Source organism: Cnephaeus nilssonii (assembly GCF_951640355.1).
Source record: "Cnephaeus nilssonii genome assembly, chromosome: 2".
Taxonomy (NCBI): Eukaryota; Metazoa; Chordata; class Mammalia; order Chiroptera; family Vespertilionidae; genus Cnephaeus; species Cnephaeus nilssonii.
In genome coordinates, this window is record NC_137073.1 from 17,236,346 (window position 1) to 17,253,471 (window position 17,126).

Here is a 17,126-nt window from a genome sequence, read left to right on the forward strand (position 1 = left end):
GGCAGAAAATGGACATTAGGGGGAACTGGGGGCGTTAGAAAAAAGTTTATATTTTAGTTTTAGTTTTTTGTGTTTTTAAAAAGGCTCCTTCTAGATTTCTGGATTTCCCAGCAAACCGCCATAGGAGCAGATGCTTCTGGGTGATGAGGCACGTGGGATGCCCACCTCTGATGGGACCCAGAACTCAGTTGTCGCCAGAAATGGCCCCTCAGCCCAGCCCAGGCTGTGGTCAGGGCTGCAGGTGGGTTCACAAGGCAGGTGAGGGCCTCACAGGGCAGTTGGGGCCGTTTCTCCGGAGAATCAGCCCCGGTTCTCTTCTCTCAGGCTGGGGAAGCCGGAGTGTGGGGCGAGTGCAGGCCCAGGTCCTGTCCCAGGTGTGACAGGCAGCCCTGTTTATTAGGCCTGGTCTGCCTATGAGACTTCAGGCACAAGAAGGGAGAAACGGGGTGCAGGCTGGCCAGGGCTGGGTTTGAGGACACACTCAGGCACAAACAGGTTTTTGGGCCTGAGCCCACAGGCATCAGCCCAGAACAGGCACCTCTTTGTGTCCCAGGATGTAGTCAGAGCGCTGGGGCTGTGGGGAGAGGGCCTGAGAGTCTCACAGGCATCAGGTACCCCGGCTCTGTCCCTGGGAGTTAGAAATTCAATAACCACAGTCCGACCTGCTTTACAGGTAGCCACTCACGGCCGAAGAAGTCAAAGTGGAGAGCTGGGATTAGAATCCAGGACCATGTGACATCCGCTGTGGCCCAGGATGGCCCATGGTCTGGTCATTGAGCCATCACGTATATGGGGCCCTGGCTGGTGTGGCTCAGTGGATAGAGTGTCGGCCTGCGGACTGAAGAGTCCCGGATTCGATTCCGGTCAGGGGCACATGCCTGTGTTATAGGCTCCATCCCCAGTGGGGGGCGTGCAGGAGGCAGCCGATCAATGATTTTCTCTCATCATTGATGTTTCTATCTCTCTCTCCCTCTCCCTTCCTCTCTGAAACCAATAAAAATATATTTAAAAAAAAAAAAAGAATATGGGGACAGAGGTGGCACCCGAGGTCACCGTGGATGCTTCACATGGGCAAGGAAAGAGAACCCAGGTGTCTCGAGGGACCCGATAGTCACCTCTTGCCTTGGTTCCGTGCGATGCCCTCACCCTTTCCTGCAGTACAGCTCTAGGTAGTTACAACCTGGGGGTTAAGGCCGATATCCTGGATTTACATCCTGGCTCAGTCCTTTTAAGCTGTAAATTACTTAGCCGCTCTGAACCTCAGTTTCCCTATTTGTCAATGGGGGTCATGGCGGTATGCACACCACAGAGCTGGGGTGGGGGTTAATTGAGAGAATAAAGTGCTACCTTGGGGGGGAGCCCAGGCTCTCTGCTGCCACCAGAGGTCACAGTCCAGGGATTTGGGCTCCTTTTCAGGAGCTGATAAAAGCCAGCAGCCAAGGCCAACGTCAGAGCCCACTGGCAGTGAGGAGCTAAGGACCCCAGGCTACCCCCGCCATTCACACTGATGTGCATGCAAGCCCAGACACGCTCTGGTTCTGTCTCATGGATGCTGCCTCACCGGGCGTGGAGAATTCACAAGGAACCTCAATATTTGGAAATGCCTCCTCCAAGCTCTGCAGGGAGAGGCTGCTGCACGCATGCGGGTAATGAGGCTGCTGGGAGGATGCAGATGCCGGGCTGGCCCGGCTGACCCATCTTGAGTTTGGGCCAAGGATCGCCTCTACAGGTTCGGAGATGAGAGGGGTGCAGGGTGTCTCCATGATGGGGTTTCTGCTGCTCTGGGAACACTCCCGTCTGCAGGAGGGAACCACAGAAGGGAGGGTGGGGAAGGCCCGTCTACCCAGTTGTTCAAGCAGAACCCCAACAACCGCCCTGATCCCCATCTCTTCCTCCACTGGCTCCACCTGGTAACAGCTCTCAGTGCTTCTGTCCTCCCTCTGCCCCATGGTTTCCACCTGATCAAGGCCGCCGCCGCTCAGCTGGACCGGTGAAACGGCCACCCCAACCACCTCCCTGCACCCCGACTCTTGCCTCCCGGAGCCAACTTCAGCACATTTGTCAGAGAGACCTTTCAACAATGCAACCAAGCACACACCCCTGTCCGGCTTCAGACTAGCCAGTGCTCCCCAGTGCTCTCAGAATAGAGCTTACCCTCCTGCCCAGGCCCCCTAGGCCCCGAGAACCAGCCGCTCTCGCCCCCAGCCCTCATCCCTGCGCCTGGCCTCCCTTCCCAAGTGTGTGGGGCTCTTTCCTGCTTTGAGGCCTTTGCACTTGCCACGCCCTCTGTGGGTCTCTGTTCATGGGTCACCTCCAGGACCACCCGGCTGAGACTCAGTCTCCTGACCACAAGCCCAGTGGTCCCACTTGGTCTTTCCACCTCCTCCCTGGACCCTATGGCTCCCAGAAGTACCTGCTTCCCAGTCGCCTGCCCCCAGGAGAGACCAGGCCCTCCGAGGACACCATGCATGGCCAACCCTCCAATCCACAGCAGAGCCCCCCTTGATGGCTGCCTTCAGCTCTCGCTGAACCAGCTGGCCCGTTCTCTCTATCCTGCCTGCAGGGAGGAGGGCTGAGTCAGCTGGCATGGAGAAAGAATGCAGACTGGTGTCACTCCAACCTGGGTGTGGGCTCGAGCAGGTTCCTTAGCCTCTCTGTGCCTCAGTTTTCTCATCTGTGAACTGGGAATAAGAATCGATCCCACCCCAGAGGGTTGAGATAATTCAAGGAGATGATCCTTGTAAAGCACCGAGGACGTGGCTGGTACATCACAAAGGCTAGTTGCTGGGGCTTTTGTCTATTTTGTTCACTGCCATGTCCACAGTGTCCAGTACAGAGCTTGTCCCAGCAACAGTCAAATGAACTTCTGCCCGTGTTTGGAGTAACAATGCGTGTTATTTCATTGGCCTTCATTTCCTCATCCATACAATGGGATTATGGCATCAGCTGGCCAAGTAGCAAACAGGAAGACACATTCAATAGGTGGGAAACATATTGGGGGGGGGGGGGGGTACTATGTCACTTTGAGTTCAAGGCCACCACTGTCCAAAAGAACTGAATGTGCCACATTTGTAGTTTAGCTTTCCAGCAGCCACATGAAAAAAGACAAAAGAAACAGGTACACTTACCTTTTTTAAAGGTATTTCATTCTAAATATTATATTGACAGGTAGCCAATAGGACACTATTAATGAGAGATTTTAGACTCCTCTTTTCACACTACGTCTTCGAAGCCTGGCAGGTAGTTTCCACACGCAGCACATCTCCTGTGTTCTAAGCACATCTCACGTGGCTAGTGGTTACTGTACAGGAGGGCACGGCTCGGATAATTCTGAGGCGTCTGGACCACTTTGCTCTAAGCCCATAGCCAGCTATCTGTTTTGCCTTAAAGAGGCTGACGGATGCTCGGAGCATCTATCTGCCTCGCTCAGTGCCTGGTACCTAGAGATGCATAATAAATAGCCTTTCCCTTTGCTCCCTGCCACTCTCCCACCAGACCCACACAGGCTGGCCAGACACCTGCCCAGAGCCAGGTCTTGCCTATGGATCCCTGGCTGCCTGCTTCAAAACAATCCAAGGCTCCTACTTTGCCCAACAGAGCATGGTGCCTGGGTGTGGTAGGCCTGGGCATGCAGAACGCTGCCCAACACCCTTTTCCAGGCCCCCAGAGTGGCAGCATCCTTACCCACAGGCCATGGGCAGATCCAGGGCACCTGGCTTGCTGCCCAGCCATCCCTCCTCCAGCTGGGAGAATGGCCCCTTTCCTGAACCGCCACTCCAGGGAACAGGTCACACCCTGTGACCCCTCCAGCTGTTCCTTCCTGCCCAGTATGTTCTGTACACCATCGGTCACAGCTCCGCTTTCTGTGTGTAGAGATGACAACCGGAGGGGAAGGGGCATGTCTCGTGGGGACAGCTCTCCCTCCCTGGCCAAAGCCACCTCGACTTCCAGGCCTGAGTCAGGCCCCATGTTCCAGCCCGTGAACACGTCTCCAGCTCCTCCCTTTCCAGGTTAATTGTGCCTCAGTGGGTGTGCGCAGGAGCAGGCAGGAGCAGGAGGCACCCGCCATGGAATGTCTGGAATGTAAAGGGGTGCACACCTCTCCCGGGAACCAACCTTGCTCCTCCCAGAGCCATAGAAGGGTCCCGGCCTCCTGCTGCTGTCACCCTCTTCTGGGTGGGTCCTGCCTGCCCCCAGGGCCAGCCAAGGCCTGAGTGCCTCCCTAGAAACCCCCAGAACTGGTGGGAAGCTCACCTAGGGTGCTGGGTGGCCCCAGTCTCCACCTTCTTTAAACACTACCTGGCTGAGAGAGTGAAGGCTTGTCACTCCTGGACATTGTCCCGTCCCTGACACAAAGGCCCGTGCAGTAGGCACTCAGGAAATGACTGGTGAATACGAATAACTAAACAATAAGAGCACCTACTGGGTGCCTATGGCCTGCTCAGCCCTTTCATGCACTACCCATTGAAATTACAGCCCTAGGAGGTAGGCATCCTTATAGTCACTGAGGCGCTTTCTTAATCCTGCCTATAACTTCTGGACGATAGGACTTATTCATCTTTGGGGGGCCCTTCTGTAGCCCTTAATTCAAAGCCTTGGGGCTCAATAAATAGGTGTTGAATTGAGCAGACATTTTATAGCAGTCAACAACTCTTGTCTCCCCATTTTCCAGATGAAGATAACTGAGGCTTGGAGGGGTTAAGAAACTTGCCCAAGGTCACACAGCTGGGAAGTAATGGTGCCAGAATTTTTACAAGCTCCAGATTCACCTACTCAGAACACGGGAACATCGATACAGATCCACAAACAAAGAGGGAGACATCGGGGAGACAGGAGATAGGACGATGCAGCAAGGTGTTCGCCCCCCAGGGGAGACACAGTGATTCCCATCTTGTTGACATCTTCATCAGTACAATTAATAGCAGTGTTTGGATAACCATAGGAGATGAGTCACTTTCCTAAGAAGACACCATGGGGGGCTCTCCAAGCAGGCCTTTTGGCGGGGGAGGGGGGCAGACAGCACGAAAGGAACACCTCCCCGGGCCACACCCTACCTGGTGCTTGACACAGGTTCACGCTTTGATCCTCATAACAACCCATCAGTACTATTATTGCTCCCACTGCAGATGAAGACTCTGAGCCCAGGGAGGAGGGGCGACTTGCCTGCGGCCACAGAGTTCGTTTCTAAGCTGGTGGCTGCTGCCACCCCAGCTGGTGTTCTACATAGACAATATTTTTAAATACTCAATTATTGCTGAATAAATTTTCACCCTCACCTGCCAACTCTCTCTCATACCTCTGCCCTTCTTACAGGCCCTGGGACAGGCCCTGCGACAGGCCCATCTGCATTACCAAGCCCCTGCAGACAGGAGTTGTTGAAGACATGCTATAAAATGCTCAATTTAACACCTATTTATTGAGTCCCATGCATAGACAAGGCCTGGAATTAAGGGCTACAGACGGGCTCTCTAAAAAATGAGGAAGTCCTTATTGTCCAAAGGTTTATAGCTCCTAGGTAGGATTAAGAAAGCACCTCAATAACTATAATTACAAAGATTCAGATCCCCTGGGTCAGGGTATTTTCATTTGTTCTGCCCATTCAGGCCTTATATCCTAATTTTAATTGTGAAAATATAACTCAATCCACTAAAATGCAGGAAAAGAACACAGAGAAAACATAATAAGAAGAAATACAAATCAATATGGCAAGAGTAGTTCCAAACACATTGGTCATTACAATAAATGTAAATGAGTTAAACTTGCCAGTTAAAAGATAAAGACTCTCAGATGAGAATCTTATATAATAAAAGCCTAATATGCTAAGTGTCTGGTTGGCTGGTCAGCCATTCAACCAATCAAAGTGTAATCCTATCTAATAAAGAGGTAATGTGCAAATTAACCGTCACTCCAACACACAAGATGGCCGCCCCCATGTGGTCAAAGATGGCCACCCCCATGTGGACACAAGATGGCCGCCACAGGATGGCTAGCAGGGGAGGGCAGTTGTGGGCGATCAGGCCAGCAGGGGAGGGCAGTTGAGAAGGACCAGGCCTGAAAGGGAGGGCAGTTAGGGGCAACCAGGCCTGCAGGGGAGGGCAGTTAGGGGTGACCGGGCCTGCAGGGGAGGACAGTTGGGGGCAACCAGGCCTGCAGGGGAGGGCAGTTAGGGTGACCGGGCCAGTAGGAAAGGGCAGTTAGGGGCAACCAGGACTGCAGGGGAGGGCAGTTAGGGGCAACCAGGCCTGCAGGGGAAGGCAATTGTGGGGGGGAGGGACCAGGCCTGCAGGGGAGGGCAGTTGTAGGTGACCAGGCCAGCAGGGGAGGGCAGTTAGGGGTGACCAGGCTGGCAGGGGAGGGCAGTTAGGGGCAATCAGGTTGGCAGGGGAGGGTAGTTAGGGGTGACCAGGCTGGCAAGGGAGGGAAGTTAGGGGTGACTGGGCCAGCAGGAGAGGGCAGTTAGGAGTGACCAGGCTGGCAGGGGAGGGCAGTTAGGGGCAATCGGGCCAGCAGAGGAGCAGTTAGGCGTTGATCAGGCTGGCAGGGGAGTGGTTAGGGGGTGATCAGGCTGGCAGGCAAATGAGTGGTTGGGAGCCAGCAGTCCTGGATTGTGAGAGGGATGTCCGACTGCCTGTTTAGGCCCGATCCCAGGCCTAAATGGACAGTCGGACATCCCTGGAGGGGTCCCAGATTGGAGAGCATGCAGGCTGGGCTGAGGGACACGCCCCCTCTGTGCCTGAATTTCGTGCACCGGGCCTCTAGTATAGAAATAAAACAAAAGCCAGCTCTAGGCCATTTTATAAGACATATACCTGAAACAAAATGATAGGGGATGATTGAGAATACAAGAATAGAGTGAGACAGACTGGGAAACTGCTACTGAAAGGAGAAAGCAAGGTGTACATAACTCTAATACAAGATGGAGCAAGGCAACGAATGTAAATATGTGGTTCACACCTCTGGCTGCAAATCAAAAGACTGAAATCTTGCCCGGCTGGTGTGGCTCAGTGGCTGAGCATTGACCTATGAACCACATGTCACAGTTCAATTCCCAGTCAGGACATATGTCTGGGTTTTGAGCTCGATCCCCAGTGTGGGGTGTGCAGGAGGCAGCAGATCAATCATTTTTTCTCATTATTGATGCTTCTACCTCCCTCTACCTCTTCCTTCCTCTCTGAAATCAACTTTTTAAAAAATATATTTTATTGATTTTTTACAGAGAGGAAGGGAGAGGGATAGAGAGTTAGAAACATCGATGAGAGAGAAACATCGATCAGCTGCCTCCTGCACACCTCCTACTGGGGATGTGCCCACAACCAAGGTACATGCCCTTGACCGGGATCAAACCTGGGACTCTTCAGTCCGCAGGCCGACACTTTATCCACTGAGCCAAACCAGTTAGGGCTCAATTTTTTTTTTCAAAGACTGAAGTCTGGGTGTGACCCTAGAGATTCTGACTCAATTGGTCTTCAACAGGGCCTGACCATTGCTTTTTATAGCTCCTCACATGATTCTAATGTGCAACCAGGGTGGGAATGAGAAAACAACCCACAGCAATGTGTTACAGGACTAGAGGGAGCAGACTGAGGAAGAATCCCTGATCTCTACAGGAAGGAAGTCTTGTGAGAAAGCAGGACACAGGAAGTAGCCAATAAACACCAGATTGATTGGTCAATTGACTGATACTCTCCTTACCAGAAACTTCTAAGGTAATTAGGCAGTAAATTTCTCCACACCCAGCTATTAGTCCTGGGGAAGTAAGGTTGAGAGGGTTGTTGGTGTAGTAACTATGGCTGCTTCATGGCCCAGTCTGTTTCTGCATAGGGAAGGCCTCACCACCTCTGGCTGAGTCAGGCATATATTTTGGACACACACAGAAATTCAAGCTGCTTTTTGTAACACCAGGGCATGTCTTGAAGATTTTTGCAAGGTTTAAACAGAGCTCAAGCTGATCTCGGCACCCCTGGATGTGTTAGGACAGCATTCCTGATTTAAGACCACTGGATAAGGAGTACAGGTCTCCCTTTATTAAGCATCTACTATGTGCTTGATGCTTTACACACATCATCGCCAGTCCTCTCCACAATCCCACATGCCACCAATTCCCAAATTCAAAACAGGCCTCTCACCTCTGTTTACTGAGCACCTACCATGAGCTAGGCACTATTCCGGGGTGTTTGGGAGCAACCACACAGCATCCAAAGTCCCTGCCTTCATGAAGCGTGTACTCCAGTGATGAAGAACAAAGCCCAGCCCTGGCCAGTGGCTCAGCTGGTATGGGCGCCATTCTGTACACCAAAAGGTTGCGGGTTTGATTCCCAGTCAGGGCACATACCTAGCTCGTGGGTTTGAGCCCCTGTTGGGGTGTGTATAGGAGGCAACTTATTGATGTTTCTCTCTCTCCTTTCCTCTCTCTAAAATCAATAAAAACATATCTTCAGCCCTGGCCGGTTTGGCTCAATGGATAGAGTGCTGGCCTTTGGACTGAAGGGTCCCGGGTTCGATTCCCCGTCAAGGGCACATGCCCAGGTTGTGGGCTCGATCCCCAGTAGGGGCGTGCAGAAGGCAGCCAATCAATGATTCTCTCTCATCATTGATGTTTCTATCTATCTCTTCCTCTCTGAAATCAATAAATATATACATATTTTTAAAAAAAACACATATCTTCAGATGAGGATTAAAAAAATAAATAAAAGAAGAACGAAGCCCAGAGACGGGCAGGAATATGGCCGTGGCACAGCTGACAAGTGACACAGCTGGACCTGGAAGGTGGGTTCTTGGCTCCCAAACCCAGGTGTTTCCTACTCTGCCCACCTTGCTCCCCATCCCTGCCCATCGGCCTCAGCTTCCCCTTCAGGAACACAGGGAGTTAGTTGCCCATCTCATAGTTGGGAAGAGTCAGGCTCTTCTTCCGGAGCAACAGGACTGGAGCCCTCTCTGCTCCTGGAGGCACAGACTCAGAATCCTTCCTCAACCTTGAACTGGAACCAAAGTCCCCCTACCCTGGATGGAGAAACCTTAAAAGATACGAGTGTGAAATATGAGCCCAGGCATCTGGGACAACAAAGAATTCTGCACACGACTGTTTCCTGCAGCTCTGCAGCCTTCAGGGTCAGCAGGCAGCGGGTGGAGCTGCCAGCCACTGCACTGTGTGCGTTATCTCACAAGACCTGACAAAATCCCTCCGTCCAGGAAAGGATGGACCAGCGGCCAGCTGTGGCCCCTGCCAGCTGGCTTGCCTGCTCCCAGCTCAGAATGCCCAGGTCAGCGCAGCTGAGAGTCCTTGGGCAGAATACTGGGACTCTGAGCCTCGCCTGGAAAAGAGAGATGAGGTAGTATTGTCTAAGAAAGACAACAATTATAAGTTAGGACAGTTGTCCCAAGCTAGGACTCCACCTCAGAGACTCTTGTATGTTCACACCTTTCCAAATTCACCTCCCCGTCCCCGGAGCCCCCATCCAGAACCTCCCTGCTTGACCTCCATTCTTGCTCCCCATGCCTGGGCACCTTACCATCCTGGGGTCCCTTCCCTCTCCTCCCCCAGATCCTTCCTCTTCCTATTGACTGGACGCTGAGCTGCAGGACGCTGGGCTCCCCTCCTGGCTCTCGGCCACGCCGTGTCCTCTGCCCGCTCTCCTTGACCGTCCCACCCCTCACTTGAAAAAACTTGAAAACCCATGACCTAACTCGAACATGCAGGAAGTCCTGAAGAGGATCCTACCACAATTCAGCTGATGTTCCAGATTGGCTTCAGATTTTGTTTAAAAGGAAATAAAATGTTGTTTATTGTTCATGACCCCTTGGGCCCCTCCTTGAGGGTGGCGTTCATTTTGGAGCTGCTGCTTTCTTCCTAAGCCTGTTTTACATTTTCAATACATACCTATGTCTGCATCTTGAAACATTGTATGGAATTGTGTTGCATGTATGATTTTTAAAATGTACACAACAGCCCTGGCTAGTTTGGCTCAGTTTGGCTAGTTCAGCCTGCAGACTGAAGGGTCCCGGGTTCAGTTCTGGTCAAGGGCACGTGCCTGGGTTGCGGGCTTGATCCCCAGTGGGGGTGGGGGGCATGCAGGAGGCAGCCGATCAATGATTCTCTCTCATCATTGATGTTTTTATCTCTCTTGCTTCCTCTCTGGAATCAATAAAAATATATATTTTTTAAAAATGTACACAACTTACTCTTTGCGCCCTCCACACCTTGCTTTAGCTTTGCAACACGCTATCACTGCAGGTTTAGGCAGGTGGATGTACCTAGCAGTCTTGTCCTCAGTGCTTTCTCTTCTGAGATGCCCCCTCCTCCCGGCTGGCTCAGGGCCCCTTTGCCTCCACTGTCTTAACTTCCCACCCTGTATTGTTGCTGCCATCTGTTTGCTAAACTCACAGAGGTGACTGGATGGGGTCAGGGGTCAGTGGGCACTCTGCTCTGGCCCTCAAATTTCTGTTTACAGATAAAACCCAGCCCCATCCTCTTGGTGTGTGTGTGTGTGTGTGTGTGTGTGTGTGTGTGTATGTGTGTGTGTGTGTGTGTGCGTGTGTGTGTACACGAACCAGTGTGTTTGTTCCTGTGAGATATTTTAGGGGGGAGAGGATCTTAGCTCACCCTCGTTCATTCACTCAACACATGGACTGCACCAGCCAGTCTCTGGGGAGACACACATTCATCCCCATTTGGCTACCACAGAGTCCAATGGCTGCTGAGATGAGATTCACACAGGAGATGGTGAGACAATAGAGAAGGTGAGTCTGGCCCAGCAGAGAGGTTGGGCAGGGCTTTCCCGAGGAACAGCGAAGAACCATGGAAGAGGAAGACAAGCAAGGAAGTGAAGATGGGTGGGAAGAGCATTCCAGACAGGGGAACAGCGAAGGCAAAGGCCCAGTGGCTGGACGCAGTGTGGGAAGGTGAGGGTGAATGGTCCGCATTCATGTTGTGCAGGGCAGCTCCCAGGGCCTGAGAGCAAAGGGAAGCCTGGGGCAGGGGTTAGAGCTACACGGGGACAGGATCAGACTTGTGTCTTACAAAGAGCTCCCTGGGTGCCGGGAGAGAAGGGACAGGGTGCTGGGATGGAAGCAGGAAGTGTGAAAAGCCTACTACAGTGCCCAGGCAAGAGGGGCTGGTGGCCCAGCCTGGGCTGCTACCTCTGGAGGCAGGGAGAAGTGGGGGAAAGGTCAGGGCTCAGGCTGCAGGCAGCTCCAGCCGGCCTAGAGACCGAGAGCAGCCAGGGGCCTCCCTCCCCAGGCCCAGGAGGCTGTCACACAGCACACCAACCAAAAGCAGAGAGAACAAAGCCCAGAGGCGATTTCCCTCTTCCAGCTCTATCTCTGGGACAGGCCGGGGCAGGCAGGGTGGGAGGGTGCAGGTGCCAGTGGCAAGATGGGAATCCTGGATCCTCCTCCCTTGACAAGGAACCTCGGAAATGCTCTCAAGGCCCCTCAGGACCCTCCTGATGCCCCTCCTCAAACCCCTCAGGACCCTCCTGATGCCCCTCCCCCTCCTCAGGGAGTGGCCGCGGTGATATGAATTGAGCTAAGCCTCTCCCCCAAAACGCCCTCTCCCCAATGAGATGCAGGATGCAAAGCTCACAAACTCCCGACAACGCCTGAAATGCCAGCAGTAGCAGCCATCCTTATAGGTTCAGCTGGTTCTGTTCTTAATCTAATTTATCAGGTCTCATTCCCTCTGCCAAGAGAAGGACTGGGCAAGTGAGGGCAAAGCCAGAGAGACCAGAGAAGGAAAAGATGGCTGGGCGGAGTCAGCGAAAACAAAAGCCAAATGACTGGCCCAGGGCAGTGCCTGGTCAGCTGCCACCAGCCCCAGGTCCTGGTGGAGAGACCTAGTTTCCTTACCCAGGGGCCCCTAGTCCCCAGCATCAGCTATTGTGAGCTGTGAACCCAAGTGAATGCCTTTACTCTTGGCCTCAGTATTACCCTCTGTGAAATAGGATACCATCACTAATAGCAGGCACAGTGTTAGGATGGGATGCTATAACATCCATGGCCATGCCAGACACACAGTAGGTGCTAGAGAGATGGCTGGTCAGATCACTGCAATCCAATCACCCATACAGCTGGAGGCAGGCTTTACTGACAGGGAAAGCCGCCCTGTCGAATTATTCAGGCTTTCCAGCTGTCCCTAATAAGTGTGTGCATGTGTGTCTCTCCATGTGTCTGCTTAAGGGGGGTGTGAGGGTCCGCGTGAATGTGTGGGAGTCAGCTGACCCCATACCCCACCCAGGCTGCAGCCTCCACAGTTGGAAGGAGACCAGCTGCCTGGTCAACTGTGGCTTAGCCCGATCCTTACCTTAACAGCCGTGTGTGATTACTAACATTGGCTGCTATGGTTTACTGAGCATTCACTGAGCCAGGCCTGGGGCTGGGCTTATCACGCACATTTGACTTCACCAGCTAAAGGGTTGCTATCGTCACTCCCATTTCACAGATGAGAAAACTGAGACCCAGAGATGTTAAGTGCCCTGCCCACGCTCACACAGCTCAGCAGGGGCTTGGACTCACACCTGGCCATCAGAGTCTGTGCTCTTAACCACCAAGAGGCTCAGGATACCTCAGCCGGCTTCTGGGAGGTTACATGTCCCTTTCAGCAGCCTACAAAGCCTTGGGCCCTGCCTCCCACACAGGTTCCCCCCATTAGGACTGAGCCATTCTCGCAGCAACCTGTGATGTCAGGAGACCAGGCCAGGCTGCAGCGTGCTTGCTGGGACCCAGGTCTGGGTGGAAGAGCAAGATTAGTCCCATTTTACAGATGGGAAAATGGAGGCTCAGCAAGGTCAAATTTCTTTGCCAAAATCAAACAGGCAGAATTCAGTCTAACTTTAGAGCTGGATCTTCACCCCTCCACTTCTCCCCACGAAAGGTTAGACACCTTCTCCAGGAAGCCCTCCGTGATCTCTGAGGTCTCTACTCTAACAGTGCTCACTTCAGACCAGTTAGGGAGCACTAGAGCCACTAGGCTAAAACGTCTGCCCAGTTCTATGTCCTGCTGGGGACAACAGCCCTTGCTTGCCCCCTCCCCTCCCACTGAAACCCAGTCCTGTAACCACAGTTGTAATTAGCATAGCTCCATCAATCAAGTGCAGGGAGACTGTGAATGTTTCCTTCACATCCCCCCACGCCCCACCCCAGGAATGGCATCCCTGGAGTTGTGCAGGGCATATCCTGACCAGTTCAGGCACACAGTAAGTGCATTTGTTCAATGATTATGCTCATTATAGCTCCCATGGACCGAGGCCTCCTATCATTCTTAACTCTTTCCTAAATTATTTCATTTGAGCCTCATGCTAGCCATATCACCAGGGGGCACTCTGCTTGTGCCCGTTGTGTAGGTGAGAACACAGGGGCACAGAGAGGCCAAGCAGCTCGCCCCAGATTGTACAGCCAGGAAGTAAGGGCTGCTCAGGGCTGAACTCAGCCACAGAGCAGGAAGATGAGAGCAGATCCCCTCCTAACCCTCCCAGTCCTTGGTGACCTGCACCGTCAGCCCTGACCCTGTCATTAGCTCAGGTGTGAACATCAGCTCCCACACCTGTCATTAGGAACCAGGGTGACGGGAGCAGCACAGCTGTTCACACCCTGCCCCAGCCCTCCCCGGTTTCAGCTGCTGAAAGGCTGACACACAGGGAGGCGCCGTTTTCTCCGTGGAGGCGCTCTGTTCGCTAGTTCGCACTTGTGCAGCTCAAAGCCGTAACTGCCTGGGTGTGAAGGTCCCAACTCCCGGCTCCTGGGTCCCCTCAGCTGGGGCGGCGATGCTGACCCACTGTCTGGACACCTCTGAGGCATTCTCTTTGTTGTCACGTTTGCTGCTCGCAGGAACCCCATGTGGGAGATATTAGCACCATTCCTGCTTTGCAGACGAGAAATCTGAGGCTCAGAGAGGTTCCCTCACTTGCCCACAGCAGGAGTGGCAAAGCCACAATCAGAAGCGAGACATTCTGCCCAGGGCCAAAGCTCCCACCCACCATACCATGCTGAATCTCACTGGCAATGGAGAAGACCCCCAGAAACTCAGGGTGAGAGAATAACTTGGGGACCTGTGCCCCATGACCTATGACCACATCTTAGAGCTACAAGTACAGGCTTAAGCACTGGTGAATGCTCACAAGATTCTTGTTGAGAGAATGAGGCAAGAGGCTGTCCCACTCCCCATAATCCAGTCCATGAACTTGACCCCATGGAGGGGAAAGAGCAGAGGGGCGCACGGGGCTGGTGAGACCGCTTGGAGAAGCACCTGGCCCCTCCTCAGGGCTGTGACTGTGCAAGGCCCTGGGAGCTCAAAGGAAGTCTTTCGCTCCCTCCTGGGGAGAGAACCAAGAAGGCTTTCTGGAGAAAGACACCTCAAAGCTGAGATCTCAGATAATCAGGTCAGTCAGCCAAGGGCAGAGGGTGGCTGCCTTGGGCTAGGAGTCTGGAGAGGGGCAGCACCCAGTGTCCTTGCCACCCCAGGCCCTCCAAGTCCCCACAGCTATAAAGGATGGGAATCCTTTCTTCCTACGTCTGCCGGAAAAGCCATGGCCCTCTCAGTTTGTCTGGATTTATTATAACCTTTTGTTAGGTCCACGCCAGGCCTTGGGGGACTGGATGCAGGGCGAGGCCTGGCCCATCTCCTGGGATAAAGGACTGGAGGGGCCTGAGTCTTGATGGAGGGAGAACAGCACAGTCCTCTGTGGCTGGCACAGAGCATGCAATTGTGCAATGTTCGAGAGAACAGCTCAGGGACTGGACAGGACCCCAGCTGAGTTGGAGAGCCAGCTGGACTCAGGCACAGAGGAACAGTGTGCAGGGCCCTGCCCCATCTCTGGGATTGTGAAAGACCAAGGGGGCCAGGTTGGGGGGAGCCTTGGAGGGGAGGGAAGGAAATGCCTCTGAGCTTGAAACAGCCCAACGGAGAGGTGGGGGCGGGTGGGATCACTGGGCAGTGCAGTTTCTGAAAGGGCTGTGCCCACACGCCCTGCGCCAGCACCCGGGCCCCACAGCACTTGTCAAACAGGTCTGCCTGGGCTGGACCACAGGGGCAGGGTGGGGGCCCTGGCCAGCGTTTTCTTGCCTTCATCTGGGGCCTGGGAGGGAGTTAGGAGCAGCTCAGGGTCAAGGAGGGGTGCCGGGCTCACGGTGAGCGCACCTTGGGGAGGATACCCAGGCAGGTGGGCTGTGCAATTCTGAGTGCCCCACCTGCCTGGAGCCCCTTGTAGGGAGAAATTTAGTCAAGTGCTCTCTCCTAAATGGGAGCCCCACCCCCATTTTCCCTTCAGCTGGGACTAGGCAGACCGAAGTCCCGCCCCCTCCCTCAATCTCAGCATCTCCACGAGGCTCCCTTAAACCGGTTATTAAGTGAATACATTAGGCTTATCAAAACGGACGTGGGCTGCCGTCTCAACGCAAACACATCAAGACATGTCATTCCCTTCCCAACCCGCCCTGGGAACCCCGGGCTCAGAGACGCCGCCAGTTTCGGGGCTGTGGGGGGAGGGCGCGGCCAGAAGGAGGTCCGGACACCGCCCAGCCGCAGCGCAGACCCCAGCTCGGCTGCCGCCGGGGAGCGGGAACAGGAGGTGTTTCAGCCTGTGCCCCCCAACCCAATCGACCCCACACCCACCGAGCGCAGGGTGGCACCCCCACCTCCAGGCTTCCCAACGCCAGGAGCACCTGCGCGCTCTCCAAGGGAGGGGAACGCCCCCTCCCACACCCTAGCTCAATTTACCCGCCCCCGTGCGCCCCTAGACGTGTTTCCTAGGTCCCCTCCACCCGGCCTTGGGTGTAGCGTCTCAGGACACACCACTCCCCACCCGGGCGGTGCTTCCCGGCGCCAGGGCGACCCTGGGAGACGGAGGTCGCCTACATCTCCAGCTCAGCTCCCGCCCTCCAGGCGCTAAGTCAGTGTTCTCTGGGCTCCGAGAACTCTCTGTGCCAGATACAGTGTTTTCCCGAGGACGCCCAGCCCATCCCTAGCGCCGCCGGAATTCCCAGCTCTAAGGTGGCCCGCGGGCCGCACGCTCCAGAGTGTCGCGCACTCCGGGCTCAGTCCCCGCCCTCCGGGCCTCCCCGGACCGCGCTTCCTGGGCTCCCTGCAGACCTCAGCCCCCCGCCCCGCAGCGCGCGGTTTCGCGAGGGCGTGTGGGAGCGATGTGCGGACGCCTCCTCACCTCCGGGTCTGCACCTTGGGGCTGTATTTGCCTTTGTTTCTCTTCTTGAAGAGCGAATGCATGGTGGCGCTGGGGTGCGCGGGCGGGCGGGCAGCGGGTGGCGGCGCGGGCCTGGGTACTGGGCGGCGGGGGGACCCAGCGCGCACCGAGGGGCGGCAGCGGGCGCAGGTGAACGGGCGACAGCGCGGGAGCCCGAGTGAGGCGCTACTGGGGCGCCGGGTCACTACTCGCGAGGGGCGGGGCGCCCGCAGACCCAGGGCTCTCCCGGCCGCTCCCGGGAAGGTGGTGCTTACCTTCCCGAAGGAGGGGCCATCGGACGGGCGGGACTTCCCGACGCATCGGGCGCGCGCCCTGGGCCGGGCGGGTGGGAGTGGGGCTCCCGGCCTGGGCTGGGGGTGGGGACACGGGGGTCTTTTCCGGACACACACACACACACCCCACGCTGAGCAGGCGGGCGGGGGCGCTCGGACCACTTTCCTAAACATCCTCAGCCCCACCCTCACTCCCGGGCCTGGCCTGCCCCTGGCTGAGGGCCTTCACCTGGCTCTCTGCTGCCTCTCTTGTTGGCTAACACCTAGGTGGGTCCTCCAGACAGGTGTGGCGAAGACCAGTCTGGGCCCTGGGCCCTGGATAGCTAGTGAGTTACGCGCAGGTGGTAGCAGTGTCGGTGGAAATTGAGAAAAGGGGATCAGGAGTGCGCCGCTGGCGTTCAGAGCCTGCAGCCACAAATGGTCAGCTGACTCCTCGGCGAGGCTTCCTAGCGCTCCCAGCCTCAGTTTCCTCATATGTCGAACAGTGATAACCACCCCATCCCAACGGGTTTTGAAGAGATTCGTGTAGATAATTCACACAAAGCACTTAGCACAGTGCCTGGCCTGAGTGCGCAGAAGCTCTGCCATCATTATCACTGTGCCATCTCTGGCGAACAAAAAATCCTTTGAAACTTGATAACTCCAGACCCTGGCAGGACAGACT

The 17,126-nt window shown here is 54.9% G+C and overlaps 1 protein-coding gene across 2 annotated transcripts in view; it reads right to left on the minus strand.

Moving 5' to 3' along the window:
• The window catches only part of PPL (periplakin), a 51,093-nt gene extending 34,636 nt beyond the window's left edge, over positions 1-16,457 (minus strand). The window contains exon 1 of one of the 2 annotated variants that reach the window (XM_079798796.1): positions 16,152-16,457. In XM_079798796.1, coding sequence (XP_079654922.1) covers positions 16,152-16,213 — 62 coding nt within the window. In that variant the 5' untranslated portion in view covers positions 16,214-16,457. The remainder of the gene's footprint in view (positions 1-16,151) is intronic. The other variant, XM_079798795.1, reaches the window with a different exon arrangement.
• Between the last annotated feature and the right edge of the window lie 669 nt (positions 16,458-17,126).